Below are 23,481 nucleotides of genomic sequence, written 5' to 3' on the forward strand. Positions count from 1 at the left end.
TGGGGGGTGGGGCTCACATTCTTATTGAACTGACAGCATCCCTCTGAGGTCGCCAATTCCCTCTCGCCAAACCAACCGGACATTGACACCAAATAAAAAATAAAAATAAATTTTCACCAGACATCATCACTCATGATTTTTGTTGTTGTTTTGTTTTTCTTGGAAACGGGAATCCATATTTGTGCATCTCCCAAAATTGGGGAAGATCTTGTCTTTGTCCCACATTAGGTTCACTTGTGTTGGATACAAGATGGAACAGTCTGGAAAGAGATGTTTCTTTTTTTACCCTGCCACTGTTCCTCTGCTGTGTTGTAAAGGTTGGGGGGGAAAAATGCCTTTTGTCACAACAACCTTTTCGTACAATGAACCCCTCCCCCCTCAGTAAATACAAAAAGAGAAATAGAATAATGCATGTTTTCCTAAAATTTGCTTTTATGATAACACTTAATTTTTCGTTTATTATTATTTATGTATAATAGAGATTGAATGTACTTTATTCTTTACGAAAGCACCAGTTTTCATAGTGATATATATTTTATGAGTTGCAAAATTGTTCCTTCAGCCCTCCCACATTGTGAAAACAAATCATTAGAAATGAAATTTTTCTTTAAAAAAAGGAAAAAAAAACAAAAAAACAAAACAAAAGGAAAATTAAAAACAGTTTCCTCAAACTTACTTACAAAGACTGGGATTTTTTTCTCAACGCCCTCATATTTAGAGTCCTAGAGCACATGGACTTGAAAAACAAAAAACAAAAGAAAAAAAAAACCTAGAGGGTTTTCCCTCTTTTCTCGTGACACCCTCAAACAATTGCTAACAAACAAACACAATTCCTCTACCAAGGCATTGCACATGGCTCAATCGACATACATCATTTAGTTTCAAGAACAATACTTCCCATCAAAACAAGAAAGAAAACAACAAAACCTAATCTGTTCTTTTTTTTTTTTTTAAATCCTCAACTACATTTTCATCACTGTCTATGTATCTATTGTTGTGATTTGCCATGGATTTCCTTTTTCTGTCATTTAATGCGAGTATGGGTTTAGAGACTGGTACTTTAGCTCAAATCAGCAGTTTTTGAGATGCATCCTATGACTGTGCGATGTACGCCATGCTTCAAAAAATAACTAGACTGCCACAGAGCTTATCTTGCAAATAAAAAAAATGTATATATCTATAAATATATATGTGTATTATATATAAAGATGCTTGCGATTATCTAGTGAGCTGTCACCGTTTTTTTTTTCTCCTCTCCTGACATAAATTTTTCACCATTCACTATAGCTTATATGTGAGAAAAAGAACCTGAATTCATGTTTGACAAATTGCATAATGGGAATACAGAGGCACTTCCATAGATTAGAAAAGAAATCACCTTAGCCATCATTAACGTCTTACTCAGCGGAGCTAGTTCTCTCTACGAAGCTGATGAGATGGTTGCCAGTCGTTGGCCAACTATGTTGTGTTTCCCTGCAGTGAAGAACATGGCCAGGCAGTCCAGTTATTTTGTGAGGTTGGATGGATGATTTGAATTCAACTTTTAACAGGAAATAACTGAATCAGTCTGAAAGTGGGCTAATGATACAAAATGATTAAAAGCATAAAGGCCTCCTCAGATTGTCTATATTTAAGACTTCCCTTTGAATTCAGTCGGGCACTGGGGATGTGTTTGCGTTAATAGTGAGTGGACTTTTTAAGTCTGTGTATTCAAGAAGTGGCGATCTGTGCTCTACAGGTGTGTTTCTATCCCAGTAATACATCCACTGATTTGGAATACTAAGTGGTGGTCGATCTACTGTAATTCTCACAAAAAACAAACTCACAAGGTTGGCTGGCATGATTGTTTTAGTGCAGTTTTGATCATTAGGGGCTCATCGATTTCACAATACCTCAGGGGAGTGCTGGTGCATGTGTGTTTGTGTGTGTGTGTTTTGGGGGGATTACCATAGCAACCTATGTCCTTTTACCTGACCCTGTGCACCTAAAAAAAATTGGGCACATGTGTGATCCTCCTACTGAAAACCCTCTCTGAAAAACAGCCAGATATGTCACATATTCATTTTGCTCCGCAGTGTGGCTCCCTCTGCTCTTGGAGCAGCGGCCCGTCTGGGAGTGTAAACAACAGGGTAAACTTTAGGGAGACAGAAAGAAGAGCTACTCTCTCTTATATTCTGGGTCCCATCTTCAGCAACCTTCCCTCCTCGATTCTGGTTTTCTATCACTCACGTATGACCATCACCAGTCAGCAGCTGTACCTGGGTTAAATAGTAGAAGCTTTTTCTTGACCTGTATAGTTCAGCAGGTAGGTTCCCAGAAAATAGGCTTCCTGTGATTGTCAAAACTCTGCGTTGTGTGGTCCTGCAGCACAGTATGTGGCAAATGGGTTTATCTGGCACTGAGAACAAACAAACCATGTTAAAGGAAAAGTTTGACATTTTGGAAAATACACACATTTGCTTTCTTGCTGAGAGGTAGATGAGAAGTTTGATACCACTCCTGTGCCTGTACGGTAAATATGAAGCTATAGCCAGTTGCCGGGTAGCTTAGCTTAGCATTATGACTAAAAACAGGCGTGAAACAGCTTCCCTGGCTCTGTCCAATGGTAACAAGGTGCTGTGGTGTGTCTTAATCTGTATAAAACCCAAAGTGTAAAAAAAACAATTTAGTGTGTAACAGGTTGTTGTTTTTAAACTTCAGGTTTTTGTACGGATTAAACAAACAAGAGGTGCTGGTTTTTGGATTTTTGTTACTTTTGGACAGAGCAAGGCTAGCTGGTTTCCCCCAGTTTCGAGTCTTTATGCTAAGCTCGCTAGCTGTAGCTTCACATTTACCATACAGACACACAAGTAGCATCAATCTTCTCACATAACTTTCGGTAGCAAAGCGAAAAAGTGTAATTCTCAAAGTATCCAACCTTTACTTTAAGTTTTTTGCAACTACTATTTGATCCGGGTTAGCTAACCACCCTGTCTATGCCGCTTAAACATCCCACTTCTTACTGTGTTTCTCTATAAGGTGCTGTCATTCAAATATAAAACAATTATAAAATAGTACAAATCCAAAAGGAATAAATTCAAATAAGAGAACACACAAGAGAACAAAATCATTCATCTACATTACAAGAGGGCAAAAAGGGGAATCAATAGCTGCTGTCTATAGTCATGAAAACTGTCAGCAATGATGTACACACTGATTTTTCAGTGTGTGTGTTGGTTTAGATGTCTAATCAAATAGGTAGAGTTCACTGGGCTTTACTGTATGTGCGTATAAAATGAAAATATCATAACACAACACCACCACCTATAAATACTACAATCTAAAAGGTGAGACTGGGCAACTGTGTGTGTGTGTGTGTATTCAATTGTACATACATGCTGTGGTCATGGCACAGATTGTAGTGAGTGTGTGTTGTGTGGGGGGGAAATGTGAGAATGGGAGTGGAGGCCAATGATTTGTCGAACTGAACAATGGGGGTTGAGGACACGTGAAGGCTTCTTGTACCTTGATTTTTCCTCTTTAAAACTCTTGATAGGCAAGTCTGGTTTACCTCCCCATGCCTTGTAGGTAAATAGTGCACATCGTTAAGATTAGTGTTAATTGATTCAGCTTGTAGTGCAACCCTTAATCAAGAAATGTTTTGGCATGGTCTCTCTCTAGTTAGTAGTAAGGTACAAAGGGGGCTTTATAGAGTCAATGGTCATTCAGAGAGAGAGAAAAACGTTGGTCAATTTGATTTTGTTTTGGGTGATGACAGACATAACAGGAGCATGGACTGCAGCTTTCATTGGAGACCTAATTGTGTCTTTGCTTTGAGCAGGTAGTGGATTCATGGTTGGGTGTGGCTTTGTAGGTTAAACATTTCATCTGGAAAATCTGATTCTGTTGGACAGTTGATTTTCTTTGCCATTCATTAAACAATGCGTCCTCACGAAGTAGGAGAAGCTGACCACTTTTTCATCCTCAGGTTCCTCCTGCGTTGCTGCTGTGTTGTGCTGGTTCGGTGGTTTTTTCAGGAGAGATGCCTGCTTGGTGCTGTTTGTCCTCTTACTCCTTCTCTATCCTGGCATCCTCTTGTCCATCCATTCATCTTTCCATCTATCCATCTTTGCTTAAAACGGGTCCTCCCTCTGACTGGGTAAATTAGTCCAGAGTTCCTCTAAAAGTGTCATGCTGCTGCAATTTCCTGTGTTGCTTGGTTATATTTTGTATCAGGTGAGACATACTGTCAGGGTCGGTCGGTGGGTTGGTTGGAGGACAATTGTTATCCTGTGGGTTGTTTCTCTGTTTTTCTATTTCCGATTGTAAAGAAAGAATTCTAGTTGCTGGTTTGTACACAGATCTTGTCAGAGGAACCAAGACTGAAAAAGAAAGAGAGGGAAGGGGGGTGTGAGGGATGAGATCATGTTAATGTCAAAACCAGAAAGATTTGGCGGGCAAGATAACAAAAACACCTTTGGATATAACTAAACAGCCAACTGCAATTTGGTGATTTTAAAGACAATGTGACCGGCAGTTGGAGCAAAGCTTGAACGGATGTGAAACTCTCTTGGGTGAATCATCAATACAAAAGATGACCAATCATGTTGGAGAATATCAGGCTCTTTGATAAATAGTCATAGTATAGAGACGTTAACTACAACTCTCAAGTAAAGATTCTAGGTTCATCCAGGTCATGGTATCTCTGAGAGCTTTACGATGGCAACTTGACTTGCTTGAGGTTCTAGAGGACGTTCTACCTCTGATCTGAAAAGGTTCCTTCAGAACTGAAGATGAACTGAAGAAGCCTTGAAATGTCTTTAAGAACCTGAACCAAGTCGCCAGTTGCCTTTGTAAAGCTGTAAGAGATATAACAGGCTTCTCTTACAGTGGTCAAGGCTCCTGGATATAATAGTATTTAGTTTATTTCTGGAGATATTCTGATTTATGTACCTAATAAATTTGACCATGACTGTAGGCCTGCATACAATGAGCGACAGAAGAGTCATCTGGGCCATAACCATCAATCCTGCCCATTTCTGGAGTGAACTACAATATGTCTTGAATTTAGCCAAGCACTGAATGGCTACTAATGGCCAAGCAGCAGCAGGGGAATGGGCAGTCTTGACGCTCCCCGTCACTTGTGCCATCTTCACGTTGGGTTTCTCCCACTCAGCATGAGCAGGGAGCAGGAGTGGGTCACCGTCGCTGTTGTTGGCTGCCCCGCTTGGCCCGCAGGATCTGGCACTGCGGGCTGGTGCGCCAACATTCTAGAAGTCAGGCCTTGGAAACTACGCTGAGCCTCCAGGGAAGCAGCCTTTTGTTTTGTTTGACTCTAACAGGTCGCATGAATACCCCCCTTCTGCCTCTTGCCCTTCTCAGCTACCCTACTCCCCTGGGCACTGTCCCAGCAGGCCTAGGGCATTGTAACTTCTCCCCTCTTAGTTACTCTCTCTCCTTCTGTGTATGCTCTTACAAACACACACACACACACAGATACACACAATCCATCTATCTCCCGTGAACACTCCCACTAAATCCTTGGCAGCAGACAGTGACCACCCTCTTTTCTTTCCTGCGCCCCCCCACCCCCCACCCTTGCCCCCTCTTGAGCAACCCCTTCTCAAATTCAAGATCAACTGGCTATGACATCATGTCTGGTTGCCGGGGGTAACCAGACGGCCGGGACGTGACTTCTATAAGGGCCGAAACTCTGACGCTCTGTTCCCTCCATTTCTTCTTTCTCTGTACTGTTGGTATCTTGTTTCCCTGATCCTCTGGTTGCAGTGCCTCACTTTCGCCACTGGGGGGCACATGGAGCCCACTATTGTCAGTGTGAGATGTTCTCCAGCCTATCCTATAGTCACCACATACTCACTTCTGACATGCTCTTTGTTTAGCAATTTATCTTTTTTTTTTTTTTCAGTGGATCATTATTAATCTTTTAATGTCGTACTTTGACAAGCACATCTAAACAATTAATGTCGCTTGTTTGGAAAAGTAAAACCATACTTCAGATACTATGTCCCACTGAGTTTCGAGCTTCAATTAGCTTTTTAATAAAAAAACATCAAGACACGCTACATGGCCAAAAGTATGTATATACCCTGTCCATATGCTTTGATTTACTTTTGGTTTTGGGCTGTTTTTATGGTTTGTTTCAATGGAGGGAAATCTTTTGTCTCTTGCAATCTTTCTTATTGTATGCTACAGCATACAATAACATTTTAGTGTCTGTAACTTTGTGGCAACTGTTGGAGAAGATCATTTCCTGTTTCAACATGACAATGCCCCTGTGCAAAAACCCAGGGTCCATAAAGAAATGATCAACCCAGTTTGGTGTGGAAGAATCTGAGTGGCTTGCCCTAACCTCAACACCATTCAGCACCACTGGGTTACAGGGGAAGACTGACTGCAAGCCAGGTTTTATCGCTCTAAATCAGTGCCCAACCTCAATATAATGCTCATGTGGCTGAATGGGAGCAAATCCCTGCTGCCAGGTTCAGAAATCTGGTGGAAAACCTTCCCAGAGGAGTGGAAGCTGTCGTAACAGCAGTTTAATGCCCATAGGTTTGGCTTGATGTGTTCAACAATCATTTATGGATGTAATGTCTGGGTGTCCACATACTCTTGAACATTCAGTGTGGAAAAAAATACCAGGGTGAACAAAAGAAACAACTCAGAGTTGGTAGGTTATATAGAGTAAAGTAACATTAGTAGAAGATGAAGAAGAAGAAAAACGGACCGTGGGGATGGCAGATAAAAACTGAAGATAAAAACTGAAATGAAGAAGGGGAAGGGGAATAAAGAGTGGAGTATAATGAGCGCAGGGGCAGAAAAGATCAGGAATGGGGGAAATGGAAAGGGAGGAAAAGTGAGAGAACGGAGGGCAGAGAAACAAGGGAGGGGATCAGCAGAGCACTTTCAGATGGTTTCCATGTGTCGAGGAGCAGAGCTGAGCTGGCTCCAGGCGGGTGTGGTTGGACACTAATGAGAAAAGTACTGGTGGTAATGGAGGAGGCATATGAACGAAGCACAGAGCAGTGAAGGGAAGGAACGAATAAGGTGAAAGAGAGAAACAGTAAAAGGCCGAGGCAGAGTAAATGAATAAGGGGGAGAGGAGAGAGCAGAGTAGGATATAGCTAAAAGAGTCAGAAAGTGAAGTGGGAGGTGTGGGGTGGGTTGGCAAAAAGAGTGGAAGGAAAGGTAGCAAGGAGAGGGCGCGAAGAAGGCAGCGAGGGAGAAGTCCTGGTGTCTGAAGGGTAGGCTCCATATGTGCCAAATAAACAGTTGAGCACATATGGTAAACCACACACGTACAGTAAAATACAGATGTACAAATGCACACACTGACGGTGCGCTGTGGGATGGTGTGAGAGAGGTGGAGGAAACCCAACAGCAGGTTTCAGGGAGAGTGAGGGAATAAGAAATATTTTGGCGTACATCCACACAGTTAATAAGTTTCCTGAGTTTTGACTGGTAATCGTAGTCAAAACAGACGAGTTTGTCAGTACTGTACTGTCAGTATATCCCCAAACTCCTACCTGTGTCTGCTGCGGGATGTTCAGAAAGTTGTTGTCCCGTGATCCGATGCCGACAAACCTGTTGGGAGCTGTGGCGCCTGGCGTGGAGTATGCTACGGAAACAGAGGAACAACAAAATAGACATCAGTCCACAGAGAGACAATCACCACTGCAACTTCCTGTACAATCTTACAGGAAAGAGACATTGTGATAATACACTTATTCACTTTCTTGCCAAGAGTAGGATAAGAGGACTGATACCACTCTTGTGTTTATCTCAATATGAAGCTAGTGCTAGCAACCTGCTAGCTTAGTACAAAGCTAGGCTAGTTCTTTCCAACAGTAACAATATCCACCTAACAGCACCTCTAAAACTCATGGATTAACATGATCTCACTATAAAAACCCAAGTGTAGAAATGACAACACTGGGAAGTGAGTGGGCCTGGTCAAGAAACAATCTGGCACATAACTTCCCCATAAAACCACAACATGTTATTTTTGCACATTTTTTGTTTTTGTACAAATTAAACTATGTAATGTTTTAGTTACTGAGCATTAGAGGTGCTGGTAGGCAGTTTTTGTTACCTTTGGACAGATTTAGGCTAGCTATTTCCCCCCTGTTTCCAATATATATGCAAAGCTAAGCTAACGTTTGCTAGCTGTAGCTTCATATTTACCGCACAGACGTGAGAGTGGTATCAATCTTCTCGTCAAACTCTTGGCAAGGAAGTGAACGAGTGTATTCCGCAAAATTGCTTTAAAATTTAACGAGATACAGTAAACCTACTGTAGTTAAAACGTAAATAAATAAAGTAAATGCATTCATTTTAGATGAAAGTAAAATTGTATTCAGGTCATCAAAACTCCACAGCTAAGTTTGCCAAAATCTGGTAAGCAAACTTAGATCTCCCTGAATGATTAAGTCCCGCTGATATACTCAGTTGGAAGTGATTGAGCACACCCGAATCCTGACATTGAGTATCAGTCAGGGACATTTAAAACCCACTTGCATCAAAGTCTCTGACAAATTTAGGGCAGTTTGAGGCACCCTACGGACTCCATAATTTGAATCTCACTGAGGGATTCAGGATGCAGTGTGCAGACTTATGCATGTGTGAGTCTGTTTGTGCGGAGGAAAGGGAGAAAGGACAAGAAGAGGAGAGAGAGAGACAGAGAGAGATTTATGTGTATGGACATATACCGTATACATCCATGTGTTTCTAAGAATTGGAGTAACATACATAAGACATAGAAGACTTTGAGACGCTGACTGGGGGGTAAAACGAAAACACTACACTTGAAGGAAAGCTAAAAACAAACAAAAAAAAGTGCTCCATCCAGTGCCCCTCCTATCACAGGTGAGGAAGACAAACGTATTGTGAGAAAGTCCCACGGGTGGACTGACATCACTCCTTCACCTTAAATACACACCCTATTCTCCTTAACAAACATTGAACAAAACAAAAAAAATCCCACCAAGAAGATCAGCTCAACCAAAAACTAATTATTCCACCAATGTCCCAATTTGTACTGGAGTGTTTTGGAGTCCATGTAAATTAACTGCCCTAAATTTGTGCCCTTCACGAGTAAGAATCAATTAATAATCAAAGCCTTCTTGAGTTTTTCCACAAGATTTGCTGATGAGTCCAGCGGGAGAAGAAAGGAGGATCTAGAGGGAGAAGAACTGGGGTGGTGATGCACCTTCCATTCCCGACAAAGCAGAATGAGCCACTGAAACTGACGGGGGCTTAATACAGAACCCTGATGAACACCACAGAAGTCCTTTATGACAGATATTTCCCACCAAACCTCTGGTGGCCTTGATCTACTCTACAGAGCTCCACAGTATATTCTGCGCTGGCTTCCATAGCCCTCCAAGTGGTTAAGGGAGGTGAGATGTTGGATACACAGGAACAATGATGGCACAAAGTTGGAGGAAGAACAATGGCAGGGGGCTTTTCTCTGGAGAGGGTTGGGATTTTCAGTTTTTTTTTTTTTTTTTTTTTTTGCTGCTGGTTTGGTTTTGAGAACGGTCTCTGCGGGGTCACTTACACGGAGATGCGGGCGAGGAGAGTCCGCCGTCAGGGGGCGTGCTGTTGGGTTTAGAGTCGGGCATAGGGAGGGGCACTGGGCGGGCCACTGGGGGAGGTGGAGGCAGCAAGAAGGAGCCTGGCATTTTGCTCTGGCCGCTCCCGTTTGGCTGCAGACAACACAAATAGGGTCAGGAGGGCGACATGCGACAATCCGCAGACACGGAATGAAAAAAGAGGACGTAGCTCGGGAGGCCGAGTCCAAAAAAATATCCATGACGGAAGGGGGGGAGGCAATGGTGGAAGGAGGGAGAGGAGGTGGTGGGAAAAAACAACCAAAGGAATGATGTATGTGGACGGCATCTTTTATGGAGGTGTGAAAAATAATAATCACCACAGGGATTGATAGGAGTGGGAGCTGGAGCTGGAGGTGAGAGGTTCCACAAGAGTGGTCCGTGGTGAGTGGAGGAGGTGTGGAGGAGGGAAGTGAGCAAATTATTGACTGGGTTCGTCCAGAAGATGGCAAGAAATCAAAACCAATGGGAAAATACTTGTCTACACAAGCACAACACCACCAACGATACCAGCACCAAACAACCAAAAGTCCAAACTAAAATCGTAACAGCTAGAGATGAAGAGACAGAAACACGATGACACAACACAGGACGGGTATGCTTGACTGAAGTGTGCTGTGACTGATTCACTCTCGTGCTGATGGTTGTAACTTCTGAGGGGTTGGGTGGAGCAAAATAAAAAATAAAAAGGGGGAGGAGGGGGGAACGTCAGGGGCTGAAACAGCAAACGGCAAAATGACAGACAAGACAATACACAGATTTGTAGACCTGCTGCAAAACCAATGTCTAGTGTGTTTGCTCGTGTTGCACTTGTAATGCTGTGGGGTGAATTTCTCTATAATTGTAGGTGGACATACACAGTACAATAAGCTTTTGGCAGACGCTGTCTTTTGAACTAATGGCATTCATATAATTATAGTAATATTGCACTGTAGAGCAATGCAAACACGTGATCAGTATGATTTCAGATTTTGATATTTAAATTTTTACAAGCAATTAAATAGTTAAAAATAACGTCTACTGAATACTCTTAAATTTAGAGAAAAACAACTTATTTAAGTTATTAACATTAAGTTATTTTTAAGTTCACACATTCTACATGTGTCCATAGATTTAAAAAACTCAATTCAGTTTGCTTAAATTCTGATCAAAAAAATTCTAGTCAAGTCAAAAGTCAAGTCGCTTTAAATTAGATTTATTACATTTAATTTAATTCAGACTTGAACATCAGACCTCGCTGTCGTATCAGGTCCAGTCAGTCACATGATATTAGAAAGTACAGTTCATATTAGTGACTGGAAACCTTGGACACTAGAATTTAAGAACGTGCAATTTTTTTTTTAAATTTTTCGATTTCACCACTTGAAAAAATCAAAGAGGAGAATTCACAGCCACATAAAATCAGATTTTTCAAAGTAAAATGTCTCAGTGCTATAAATTCAGTGGTATTCAAATTTAAACAAAGCACTCAGTAATGGTTACGCATAAAGAATATGCATAAAGTTAAACAAACAAATTATTATGGCCTTTCTTAGCCTCTGTACACACCTTTTTCTACTAACATACTTTTAATTTTTCTACTGTCAGTGGTCTGTTACTATATTTCATAACTGCAACACACTTGTATAAGCTCCATACACTGTCACTCCAAGAAAAAACCCTACTATTGAAATCTAAGTGCAGGTTAGTTTCTATTTAAATGGGAGATTTTAAAGGTAATAATGTTCCTCCTCCCCGGTGGCGAGGCTTACCTGTCCAGCGGCCTGCCCCGAGCCATCAGCACAGACAAACTGCACAAATTCCTTCAGGGGGTCCTGTCCAGGGTGGTGGTGGTAGCGGATGGTTGGGTGGGTGAAGTAGGGGCTAGACTGCTGGATGATGGAGGGAGACGGGAAGTGCAGGGCCGAGGCTGAAGCACGGGGACTCCCTGCGAACAGAGACGCTTGTATTAGAGGAACACACGAAGAGAAAGACGCGAAGAGCGAGAGGAAGTCATTGAAAGACATTGAAAATTCCTACTCATTCTTACAGATGGGAGAGATGGATGAAGTCATTAATGAATGACAGCAAAAGTATCACATCAGAACTGGAAGCGATAAAAGTTCAAATCTGGTTTTAAAATGTCGGACGCAAAAGGAATGTTGTTTTTCCAAGAAAAGCTGATTTCAAGTTAAAGGCTATTATGTGCATTGCTCATAATGTTTTATGATCACTGCAGGAAGTCTATACAGCTTTCACACACGTTGCATTCATATGTGCGTTCACACGCAGAGACTACCTAATTGTTTGAGTCAGCACCATTCAGACTTGAAACGATCTGAAAGTGCACAAATACAATAGATACTGATGCTACATTTTGAAATCAGATCCAAAGAGCTTGCAAAGAGAAAAAAGCACAAAGTGATCATTGAGTAGTGTCTTAAATTAGCTGGTCTTAATGCCTGTGTGCTGTCTTGAGGGTGTGATTCATTGCCGTTGACACAGTTTGGCATTCGGGTGGTAAAGCTGTTTTTTATCCGACACATTTTTGTTTCTATGACAGAACTAATCTGTACATGCACATCGTATGTCTAAGTTGATGCTTCTCTCTTAATGGGCTCCGGAGCCTCATATCCGCAGATATACATGTGTGTGTATATGTGTGTCTGTGTCTGTGTCTGTCTGTGTGTGTGTGTCTGTGTGTGTGTGTGTGTGTGTGTGTGCGACAGGTTTGGAGAGAATACCAGACGTTAAGTATTTGAATGATTACACAGTTTTTTGTTCCTCAGGCTCTCTGCTCCAGCAATTTGAAATAAAGTAATAGATACTACATTACAGTGCCAAGTCTCAACTTTAATTTGTGTAGGTTTACATCAATACTGTGTGGGAGATATGTCCCTAATATAGAAGCACAGAACCTGAAGGACAAAAAAAAACGTGTAACTGTCCAAATACTTATGGTCTAGACTGCATGTGTGAGGTGTGAGTACGGAGCAGTTGGTTGCGCCCAATCACCAAACACAAAGCCTTCTCTGTCAGACCTATATCCATTACTAAATCTCCTTGATTTGTATTAGAGGCCTGTTCTCCTTTTAGCTGTGCCAGTTTGACACCCACCCCATCCCCATCCAGGCCCCCCAGCTGCCCATGTTGGGCTGCCAACACTCTTTAGTGCTCGCATCTTATACATTGTGTGTGTGAGTGTACTTCATGAGAGTGCCAACCCCGCTGCATTACCCCCCAGACAGAGGCCTGCGCCTCTGAGCGCAGCAACACCTTGCTCCCATGCCAGGCTGCCTGCTCCCCAGTGGAGCTGTCTCCCTGCTCCTATAGCCCCCCCCCCTGCTAATCCCATTAGAGACTGGGTGAAGGCCAAAGGGTATGGGGGCGGGTTGACGATGGGATTGGGTGGTGGGGAGACAGGATCAGGGGAATCCTTACACCCCCCACAGCTCTGTCAGATGAACTTAAGAACCCCGTCATTGATACCCCCCCTCGTGTTCCAGATGTCTTCATTTCAATTGATTATAAACTGGATGTTATTCAACACTATTGGTTATAAAAATGGTTGTAAACCATTTTTTATACTATTGAACTATCAGGCGCCCCCCCCACTCACAGACGCACAGATTTTGAGGCGTGTTCCCAGTAAGTCTGTGAAGGCTTAGGACTGTCCCACTGTCAAACCATGGAGGACATCAGGAGCTCTCACAGACATTGTGAGGCCTTTCTGTAAGGCCCCATTTCTGCAGAGTGAATTACCCAAAGTCCATAGCGCTGTGACATTAAAACACAGGGTTACCACGGTTACCAATGGTCGCCCGGAACCGTAAAATACAAAAAACGGTAAACAACAGCCATAAAATAAAACAAAACAAAAAAAAAGATAGAGGAACGGTTAACAAACGAGCATGAAAGGAACGAACCCTCACGTTAGTATGACAAGAAGAAAGACAGTGAGTGACAGTACAAACACAGAGCTCAGTGGTGATTCAGAGCCAGAGCTGTGTGTAGTTATCTGTCCTACGATGACATGATGATAAATTCCAAATCTGCTTTCATCAGATCTGATCCAACGTTATTATTTTGTTTACAAACAGGGAGCGAAGGAAGGGAATAAAAAAATGTAAAATCAAAAGTCCCAAACCCACAATTGTACGCAACACGTTTTACATAATATGTCACAAAGTGCTGTCCCATTCCTCTTCACACTATTCTGAGCCCCTGAAGACTCAATCAAATCAGTCTGTGAGGGATCAGGACTCAGGTCTTAGTGGGGGCATTAGGACTGAGCCTCAGTGTTCGTTTGTATTATCACCTTTGAGTTATTTCAAACATTTATCCATTACCATTAGTAAAGTCTTACTTTTAGCTTTATCACCATTTAACTTTTCCAACTACTTTTCCATTACTTTAGCTATTTCAACCATTCATCCACTACCATTATCTTTTATAACATTCATCCATTAACAGAAACTAATCATTTCAACTGTTTATCCGTTCTTTTTTTATTTACCATTTATATATATCACATTTATTTAATTATTTGAACTGTTTGTTCAAAACTTTAAGCTGTCTATTACATCCATGTATCCAAAACCTTTAGTGTTTATATAATGTATTGTGTAAAAGTGTTCAAACTTTTTTTGTATGAGTGTGTTTTAAAGAAAAAAAACATTTTTATGTGTTTTTTCAAATTAGCTGAGCTTGTCTAGTCTATAATAATAATAATAATAATAATAATAATAATAATAATTCCCCCTGGCATCTGCACAAGCACTCCTTGGGGCCCTAACACCCCTGGTTGGGAATCGCTGCTGTAGAGGACGGCTGAATGTGGCTGGAGGGACAAATTCACCAAAACCACCTCCCTGCACCACCACCACCACCACCACTGTGAGCGGCTGTAGTGCCAGCACGCCTCATGATCCCACTTCTCCAAACCCTAAATCCCCATGGATCTTGTCTTCCACACAGAACAACAACAACGCTGATGATGTGGTAAGCACTTTCACGCCAGCGTGGGAGCAGCTCCAGCACGCGCGCTGTTACGGTTTGTGTAAAAAGAAACAAATCACAACTGTATGAATCACAACTGCTGGCCACAATAAGGACGGGATACAGTGTATGTGTGTGCATGTTAGTGTGAATATGTATACGTGCATGTGTGTGTGCAGATTTGATTTGCTGTAGCTACATCTAAAGAGGCATAGGGTCTTGTCAACAACCACGAAGGAGGGTTTAATGACACGGCGGTCAACCTCATTGCTTCACATCTGCTCGGTGGCTTAAAAAGTCTTTGATGTCGCCTAGATACAGAACTAAAGCACATGGGTAATTATCTCCAGTGAACTCCTTCACTGGATGAATTCACACATGTGCACTTTCCAAAAAGAGGAGGACGTCTTGATCTGTGTTGTGGTGATAAAATTAAGAGGGTGGTGATTTATTGTCGGAGCCCCTTTGGTTGTGTTTGATATCCGACGTTATCATGAGCTGCCTGTTTCAGCCTTGTGGAGGATCAGCTGCTCAGCACACAGCAACTCAAGACTCACAGAGTCTAATTTATTGCCTCGTCAGTATGAATACAGACGTGTTCACCACAAAGGGGTCAAACTGGAGTTCTCTCATTGTAAAGAAAGCAAGTCAAAAAGAAGTAAAAAACAAGTGGAAAGATACAGAACAAAAGAGCAAAAATGAGCTGTTGGGGTACTGTTAACCCCCCGAATGAAATGTGTACAGTATTCCTCTTCTGCAATAACACTGCACGTGGCTCTAGATTAAACACAAATTAATTCAGGAATATGCACCGTGTCAGCGCGTTATCAGATTCAGCTCAGGGCCCCAGGACCCACTTTAAAGGGGCACTGAACCAATTTCACACATGACGTTTGTCTCACTCGTCATGGGGAGGACTACTCAGGACGCGCTCCGAAAACATTACCGCAATGATGTCACAGTGATGTCATCAGGGTCATCTTGGTCTGGGCTTGAAACTTTTGCCAGAAAACCTGTATGAACTTTAGGCTTTTTAACTTTCGGTGGGTGGGGAGGGTCTAATGAAAAATTGCATCGTGGGAAATGTAGGTCTTTCTAGAGCTTCAAAAATACTAAGGACTAAAAGTCAGGATATGTCGCCATCTACTCTTTTGATTTTTATTGTTTGTTTGTTCTTTAATCTTGTGAGGACCCCCCCCCCCCAAATTGCAACACAACTTTATCAGTGTAGTACTCCTTAAGGTGCATTTGAGCTGATATTTACTTTTGTGAATGTTTCCAAACAAAATTGCCACTCTGGCTTTTGGGGTCCCCGGAAATCTGGCGTCCTGGGCAGTTTCTAAACAGGCCTTGTAAAGACCCATGCCATTTTTTTAACTTTAAATTGTAAGAGTAAATAAAATATAATAATAAAATAAATAAACAAATAAATAAATCCACCTAAATTCAAAATTTAATGATAATGTTCAGTTATCACTAATTGACTTTTAACTGTCATTGGAAGATATTTACAATGTAAGGAAATAAACATTAAGTAATATTTTAACTACTTTTACTGATTATAAATAATCTGCATTTGACGCTAGTTGGTTAATAGTTATCAACAGTTATTAGGTCATTTTAAAACCAGATTTAATTCTTTTTTAAAGAATTCAAAAACCTGCTGATGGGTATGTCTGCAAACCTTTCCTGAAGCAATTGTCTTACAACATCGCAAGACAAGCCAGGAGTCAATGGAGAAATGACACTTGATTGAAAACAGTCATGACGTTTTAAAAGTGTAATTTCCACCATAAAGAACAAAATGCCAAAGTAAGAGAAGCCTTGCAACCATCCGACACACGTGCAAGTAGAGATGTGACAGAACAGACAGCAGCAACCACCTGATCAGTTGCTCCACTCTAAGCAGAAAATGTACGACCACCAGCCATCCACCAACAGACAGGCCCAGAAAAGTCACACACCACACCCAGACTCCCTAGAAGCTCCGTCACCAGCTTGACCTGCACCCTGCAGGGTCAGAGCAGGCAGAGGAGGAGGCAGAGGTCAGTGCACAGAAACTGCAGAGCTACCTGCCACCTTTTGATAATTCCCGGCCACTCTCATCTCCCAAGGACAACGCTCCCACTTCTGAACCACGGGTGGGGGAGGGGTGGGGCCTTGAAGAAGTGGGAGGGATTCGGGTAGGAGGAGATGGTGAGGAGGGGGAGAGGAAAGGGTTGGGGCGATCAAGGGTGGGGTGGTAAGGGGGAGGGGGGTTGGGAGCTGGGTTGGTCTCACCTGGTCTCACTCCCGCCAGCATTGGCAGTGGGTGGTGGGTGAACGCCATGCGGGGGGACCTCGTCTGGGAGGACAGGGCGCTGAAATCGAATTTCCCCGGCTTCTTAAGAGAACCAGGCGATGACAGTCCTGGCAAAAAGGGGATCAACAAAATGGCAGAACAGAGACGAGGTTTTAATCAAACATGGCTGCTTTTCTTACTTCGACTCTACTCAAAAAAAAAAAAAACTTATCAGACTTTTTAATTTACAAGAATCGAATGATTATGATCGATTGAAATCAATGGATTGATCGATTGATTCATTCATTGATTTGTTTTGATTGGCTTAACATACAGATGGGTTCTCACAATCTGTCTGTCCAATACGTTATGCTTTTGTCAGCGGGCTGTACCATGTCCGTCAGATTAGGGAGTGGGAGGGTTGGGGAAGGGGTGTTGAGGACAGGGTCCGGTGAGAGGCCATGTTTTTGAAGCAGCAGGGGGTCAGAGTGAAGGGAGGTGACGGGAGAAAAGGGGGAAGGGGTAGGGGTGGGGGAGTCGGGAAGCGAGTGTCAGGAGAGAGGAGAGCTGGGGCAATGCAATGGCGGTCCAACTACGATCATCCACCGGAGTGTATGAGCAACGCAGCAATGTCCTACTCACTGCTTTGACTCACAGGACAAACCATTGAAATCAATTCAAAGACGTCTCGGTGTCGAGACCCAAACTATCTGACTAACGCCAGAACCACAACGATCTCAGAGCCCAGTGCAGCTACAGAGAGCTACGAGAACACAGTCAACAAACACGCCAACCAACCTACTCGCTACGCTTGTCAGGGCTGCCTCTGCAGAATGAATGGGGATCCTGAATGTCCTCATATCTGGGGCAGACTGTGTTTTTCAAGCCAAAGCCAGCATGAGCTATGCAGCTTCATATAACTGCAGAAGAGCAAGCCAAAACATACATCAATAGATCCTCTGATGTAGTGCCCTTCTGCATATCTGACTGTCAGGTATTTTATGTTACTGCCTTAAGGCATACAGTATTTCATGAAGAAGTGCTCGCACTCTCACACACATACACAAGCTGTTCAGGCTGGGTGGCGAGCACCCGGCACGCTGCCAGTGAAGGCTGGCTGAAAGATGGAAGGAGTTAAGCGGGAGAGGAGCGGTGACGGCATGGCCGACACACATAGACAAACATATTAAAGTGTCCCCCCTCTGTCTATAAATGTCGGCTGAGGCTAGAGCACGGCATGAAATATCCCTCAGTTTGGTAAAAACGGGCACACTAACTATAGGCTGGGCTCACCAGCGGACCAGAAACATGGCCAAAAGTGTGAGAGCTACAGATAAAAGAGGTTCTCTTCTGTGATCAAGGCCTTGTGTGGTGGGCACTGAGGGAATTTATTTTGATGTATGGTAATCCAAAGGCACAATTTTGACTTTCGGGGTTTGAGGAGCAGCGCCAAATGGTATATTTGACCTCTGCCGGGAACCGCAATGTTGAATATGTGCTGAAATAAAACCCTGGAAGGAGCAATCCATAAAACAGAGAATAATGAGGAAGCAGAAGTATAGAAAAGTACATCAGCGTGCACACACAGACCTCATTACTTTTCTCTGGAACATACTGAGCTCATGTTTTGTCTGCTTCAGATTTGGTTGAAAGAATACAGTGATAAACAACCCTGGCGAGCAAAACCCTATAAACGACTAAACGACACAATATTCACACATATAAAACAAACACACTCAAATAAAGACGTGGGTAATTTCAACATGGCCCAGAGAGATGTGGAAATAGATTTTATGAGCTGAGCATATAAAGTCTAACAGAGCAGATTTCTGAAAAGCTTTCTTTTTAATGCTACATTGGGAAATGTTTTATCACTATTTACCCACAATGCTTATAGGCAGCATGGGCACAGCTGTGCTTGTGTGGGCACCGATAAGTATAGAAAAAAGGTGGGCGCCTGCGTTTATGTTCAAAGAGGCACGTCATGTGACTCCACATGCAGGTGGGAGGAGCGGACACAGTAGTGCAGGGGGAGATCAATATTAATCACTGATAGAATTATGGAAAAAAATAAATAATGAAGGCTTCACACAAACAAACAAACAAACAAACAAACAACAACAGAAGCAATTGTTTGCCACCAAGAAAACCAAACAGACACAGAGGAAGCCACAAGGGCAGAAGATGCTTTTGAAATTTACAGGGGAGCTGGGAGATAATGTGTTTGCTATATTTTGTGTTGTCAAGTATGTTTGTAATTTCATCTGTTTTTAATGAGGACGATAACAAGCTACAGTATGTGACACACTGCAAGGTTGACAAATGATGCAATTAACTTTCTCCCAGCGATAAAGAGACAAGAAAGAGGGACTAAGAAAGCGGGGTAATATGTAGTTTTTATATTTTATATTTGCGTTATTCCTGGCTTAAACATCAGTGGCACAGCATTGCAGATCACTGCTATTCACTTTACACTAGTAAACCAAAAAAGCTGAGCACTCTGAAACAAAAAAGCGTTCATAAAAAGTTAAAGGAAGATAAAAAAAGAGGTGTAAGACCATTTGCTACAGTCAGCAGAACATTAGCAGCGTAGGCTTGGTATCCATCTGGCAGTGATATTTTACTTCCGTGTTTGAAATGTCGCTTGGTAAAAATATTACAACCAGTTTAATTTACTGTACAGGTGGCCGACCTGCTGTCCTGAGAAAACCATGTATCTCCGGAATGGCAGCTTTTCATGAGCTGGGGAGAGCTAATCCTGTTTTCACATTTGTGGCAGTGCATTTTTTTCTTTTGGGTTTTTAAATTATTTCATTGGCTTAAAATGTTGAGGACTTTTGTCAGACTCAAAGTCTTTAGAGATACCAGATTTGGAGATACACATTTTTCTATGGAAAACAACAGTCAAAAGTACAAAAGTGTTCTCAGCAAATTGAATGAATTATATATTACAGGGAATGTGCACCTTCTGGTTATATTATTATGTATTATTTATTTTATATTACTGCTGTTGATACATTACCATGTAAGCATTATTTTAAGGGGAAACTCCTGAAATCCTACTGATTTACAAAGTTGGAAGACGATAACCCTGATGATGTCATAGTGATGTCATCGGGGTTATCTCAGTTTGGACTTGAGACTTGAGAAAGCAGTAATTACAAACTGAAAGGGAGGAGTATGAAAGAATTGGGCATTTAGGAGGCAAGGGAGGGGCAAGTGAATGATGCTATCTGGTTGCATTGTGGGAAATGTAGGATCCAGTGTTTCCAGTGTGCAATATGAAATTGCTTGAGTACCCTTTCACATAGTAACTGACTGAGATCAAGCTACTTATTCCTAATTCATATACTTTATTATAATTTGTGAATGTATATAGGCCTATATGTATATATGTAGTTTGTATGTAGGATTAAAAACTAAAATATTGCCTCTGAAATGCAGTAAAAGTAGAAGTACACAGTCGCATCAAATGGAAAGTAGAAGGACCTCGTGTGTACTTAACTATTACTGAACCAAATGTATTATATATTTAGAAAATGAATAAGTTATCTAATACAACCTTAAGGAACAGTCTGTTAAACATAGTATCATTTTATTATCTTATGGCTGCTCTACAATCTTACATGAGGTGCTGATAGAGAGTCACAGTAAAATGCATTATTTCAACTGACATTTGGATTCTTAGCTCGCACTGTTAAGAACAGACGCACTGAATCCCAGCATGTTGTGGATTCAATGCATCCCCATGATAAAGCTTGTTTTGGCTCCAGCTCCTCTGTGGTACATATATAGGGATGACTGTGTGCCACCACGTCCCAAGTTCAATTATAACCAGCTTATTATGCAAAAACAGCCTTAAATTATACATATTGTTTTTAGTCTCTGTGATATTCCCTAATTAGTCGGTATCTTGCTGAAATATCTGGTGCTATGTGGCTTCTCAGTGAGGAGCAGCAAATGAGGCCCAGATGCCCATTGAAAGCTTTGTCTGATAAAGCTAACAGAAGTTACTCTGATCTCTCCCTTATTCTGTGTGTGTGTGTGTGTGTGTGTGTGTGTGCGTGTGTGTGTGTGTGTGTGTGCGTGTGCGTGTGTGTGTGTGGGTGGGTGTGTGCATGTGAGTGAATATACACACACACACATACACACACATACACATACAGAGTTGTTTGTTCTACATTATTTCTGTGTCCTGCTCCTGGCACACTGTATGAGCAGACTGGCAGCCAATTGCTCCCATGACCCTCTAGTCTTGCCACGCTAACAAGCTGGCGACCACACAAACCCCCCGACTGTCACAGAACTGGTCCACTAGCATGTGCACACGCATACACAATGAAGAGAGAGAGGGGAAAAAACAAAACAAAAAAAGCTCACACACTCGTCATTCAGGTAGGCAAGAAACAATGTGCATTAACAGAGTTGTGTCTCTCATTAACTGACTACCTCACACATCATTAGCGCTCATAAACACTACGATAATGTGCTTCAGCAAAGCAAGGACACGTTAACAACAACGCCACCAATACACACATCACAGTTTCATGCCCAGATAATTAGCTGGAATTCGCTGTCAATATAACAAATACTTAGGAAACTCCCCATCCTTACTGAAAAGTTGATAGCGAGTTTTCCCACCACTGAGCAGCAGGAGCAAGCAGGCAGAGGGAGAGAACGGAGCAGAGCAGAGCCGGAGACAGCAGACTTAATGATGAATTACATGATCACCTGCTATGCCTCAGAGCTTTTCATTCAGGTAGAGGATCACCTCCAGAGCAGGCAGAGGCGGAGGCCCTCCCCCTTCCCTCCTCCTTCCTCCCTCCTCTCGTCCTCCACCCCTCCTCTGCTCTCCTCATCTCTCACTCCCAACACCACCACCACCATCATCAGAACAGATGTCTGCTGTAACCCAGTAGCTCCCTTCGCTGTAGACACATGGAGGCGCCATCTGGACCGGAACGCTGCTCCACTCCAGATTGGGAAGAGTGTATGTGTGCGTGTTTATGTGTGTGTGAATGTAAATCAGAGAAAGAGTGTGCATAAATTTAGTCCTGTGTGTGTGTGTGTGTGTGTGTGTGTGTGTGTGTGTGTGTGTGTGTGTGTGTGCGTCTGCATGCCATTTGTAAATGTGCGTGTTAGTGAGTAAGCATGTCTCGGAGACAGAAGGTGCCTTGTGCGTTGATGACACACCTGAGTGCCTTTAGTCGTGTTTGTTTGGGTCTTATGTTGTTTTTCCTGCGCTGTCTTCCAGAGACGGTTGAGTCAGGCCTACGGCAGGTGGGACACCACTCAACAGCTCCGTCTCAACAACCGGCTGGATGAAGCAGCTAACGCTGCTACTCAACAAAACCTCATTCACACACACACCCCCCCCTCTCTGTGTCTTTCATCACTTGCTTTCTCTCTCAAGGCTCGACAACAAAATTACAACACCAAAAGCACTTAGCTGAATGTTGTTGACAAATTCACACCGCCTTGGAGACTCAGAACAATGTGGTTTTTAGACATGATAATACACATAATTACACATTTAAAATATAGCCAGACAGTGTGTATCAGTACAAGAGTATTGAGGGTGTTTTGAATGCACTAGGGATGTCTTTATCCTCCTAAATGTCTGATTTCTTTCACAGATTTACAACAACATCTTTGAGGCAGACAGGCGGTGTATGTTATGGAGCTACTGGGCTACCAAAAGGCTTTGGTAAACCCACAATGGACAACAGCAGACATCTGGTAGAAACACAACCCCACCCAGCGGCAGCATAGCCAGAGAACAAGACACAAGAGAGGAGAGGAGAGGAGAGGAGAGGAGAGGAGAGGAGAGGAGAGGAGAGGAAAGGAGAGAAGAGGAGAGGAGAGAAGAGGAGAGGAGAGGAAAGGAGAGAAGAGAATAGGAGAGAAGAGGAGAGGAGAGGAGAGAAGAGAAGAGAAGAGGAGAGGAGAGGAGAGAAGAGAATAGGAGAGAAGAGGAGAGGAGAGGAGAGAAGAGAAGAGAGAAATGGAAAATGCAGAACAGCTCAGAGAGCTCACAGGAAGTGCAAACAGACTTGAATAGAAAGACAGAGAGAGAGAGATGTACATAAGTTGAGGGTGGTGTGAGCGGAAGTAGAGCATGTATAGATGTATACACAGTATAATGTTTAATGTTGTTCTAACCATGGTAAGGAAACTGCACTCCATCGCTCTCATGCTTAATCTTCCTCTCCTGCACACTGGCCAAATGGTGCTGCACTGAAAGGCCAAACAGGGGAGAAGGGAAGAGTTAACAATGGAAGAGGGGAGGAGAGAAAAAGACAGACAGAGAAAGAGATGGAAAGAATGAGAGAGAGTGAGAGAGAGAGAGAGAGAGCGAGTGAGAGAGAGAGAGAAAGAGGGGTGGTTAGATAATGGGCAATAGGGGATTTTAATGTTAAGAGAGTGCAGCAAGTGTCTATTAAATAGTTACATCATTACTGCTGGCAGTATTAAAATGGCAGCATGTGAGTGGGAGTGACGGTTATAAATTAGTAATTTAACAGAATCCCCAAAGTCAAATACAACACCCAAGAGACATACATGAAGTCTATTGTAAATACATTTGACGTGATATTCATCATGGTGGTTAAAAGT

The 23,481-nt window shown here is 42.5% G+C and overlaps 1 protein-coding gene across 14 annotated transcripts in view; it reads right to left on the reverse strand.

Annotated features, from left to right (window-relative positions):
- Positions 1 to 1,317: 1,317 nt before the first annotated feature.
- Positions 1,318 to 23,481, reverse strand: part of nfixb (nuclear factor I/Xb) — a 138,996-nt gene continuing 116,832 nt past the window's right edge. For 9 of the 14 annotated variants that reach the window (XM_023416415.2, XM_023416423.2, XM_023416416.2 and 6 more), the window contains 5 exons: positions 23,029 to 23,103; positions 16,866 to 16,994; positions 11,360 to 11,535; positions 7,524 to 7,615; positions 1,318 to 4,361 (listed from right to left, as the gene is read on the reverse strand). In XM_023416415.2, the coding sequence (XP_023272183.1) occupies positions 7,544 to 7,615; positions 11,360 to 11,535; positions 16,866 to 16,994; positions 23,029 to 23,103 (452 nt within the window). In that variant the 3' untranslated portion in view covers positions 1,318 to 4,361; positions 7,524 to 7,543. The remainder of the gene's footprint in view (positions 4,362 to 7,523; positions 7,616 to 11,359; positions 11,536 to 16,865; positions 16,995 to 23,028; positions 23,104 to 23,481) is intronic. The other 5 variants (XM_087176648.1, XM_087176649.1, XM_023416424.2 and 2 more) reach the window with 3 other exon arrangements.

This window comes from Seriola lalandi, unplaced genomic scaffold (assembly GCF_002814215.2).
Source record: "Seriola lalandi dorsalis isolate HSWRI2012SDOR001 ecotype SW California unplaced genomic scaffold, Sedor1 jcf7180002054563, whole genome shotgun sequence".
Lineage (NCBI taxonomy): Eukaryota > Metazoa > Chordata > Actinopteri > Carangiformes > Carangidae > Seriola > Seriola lalandi.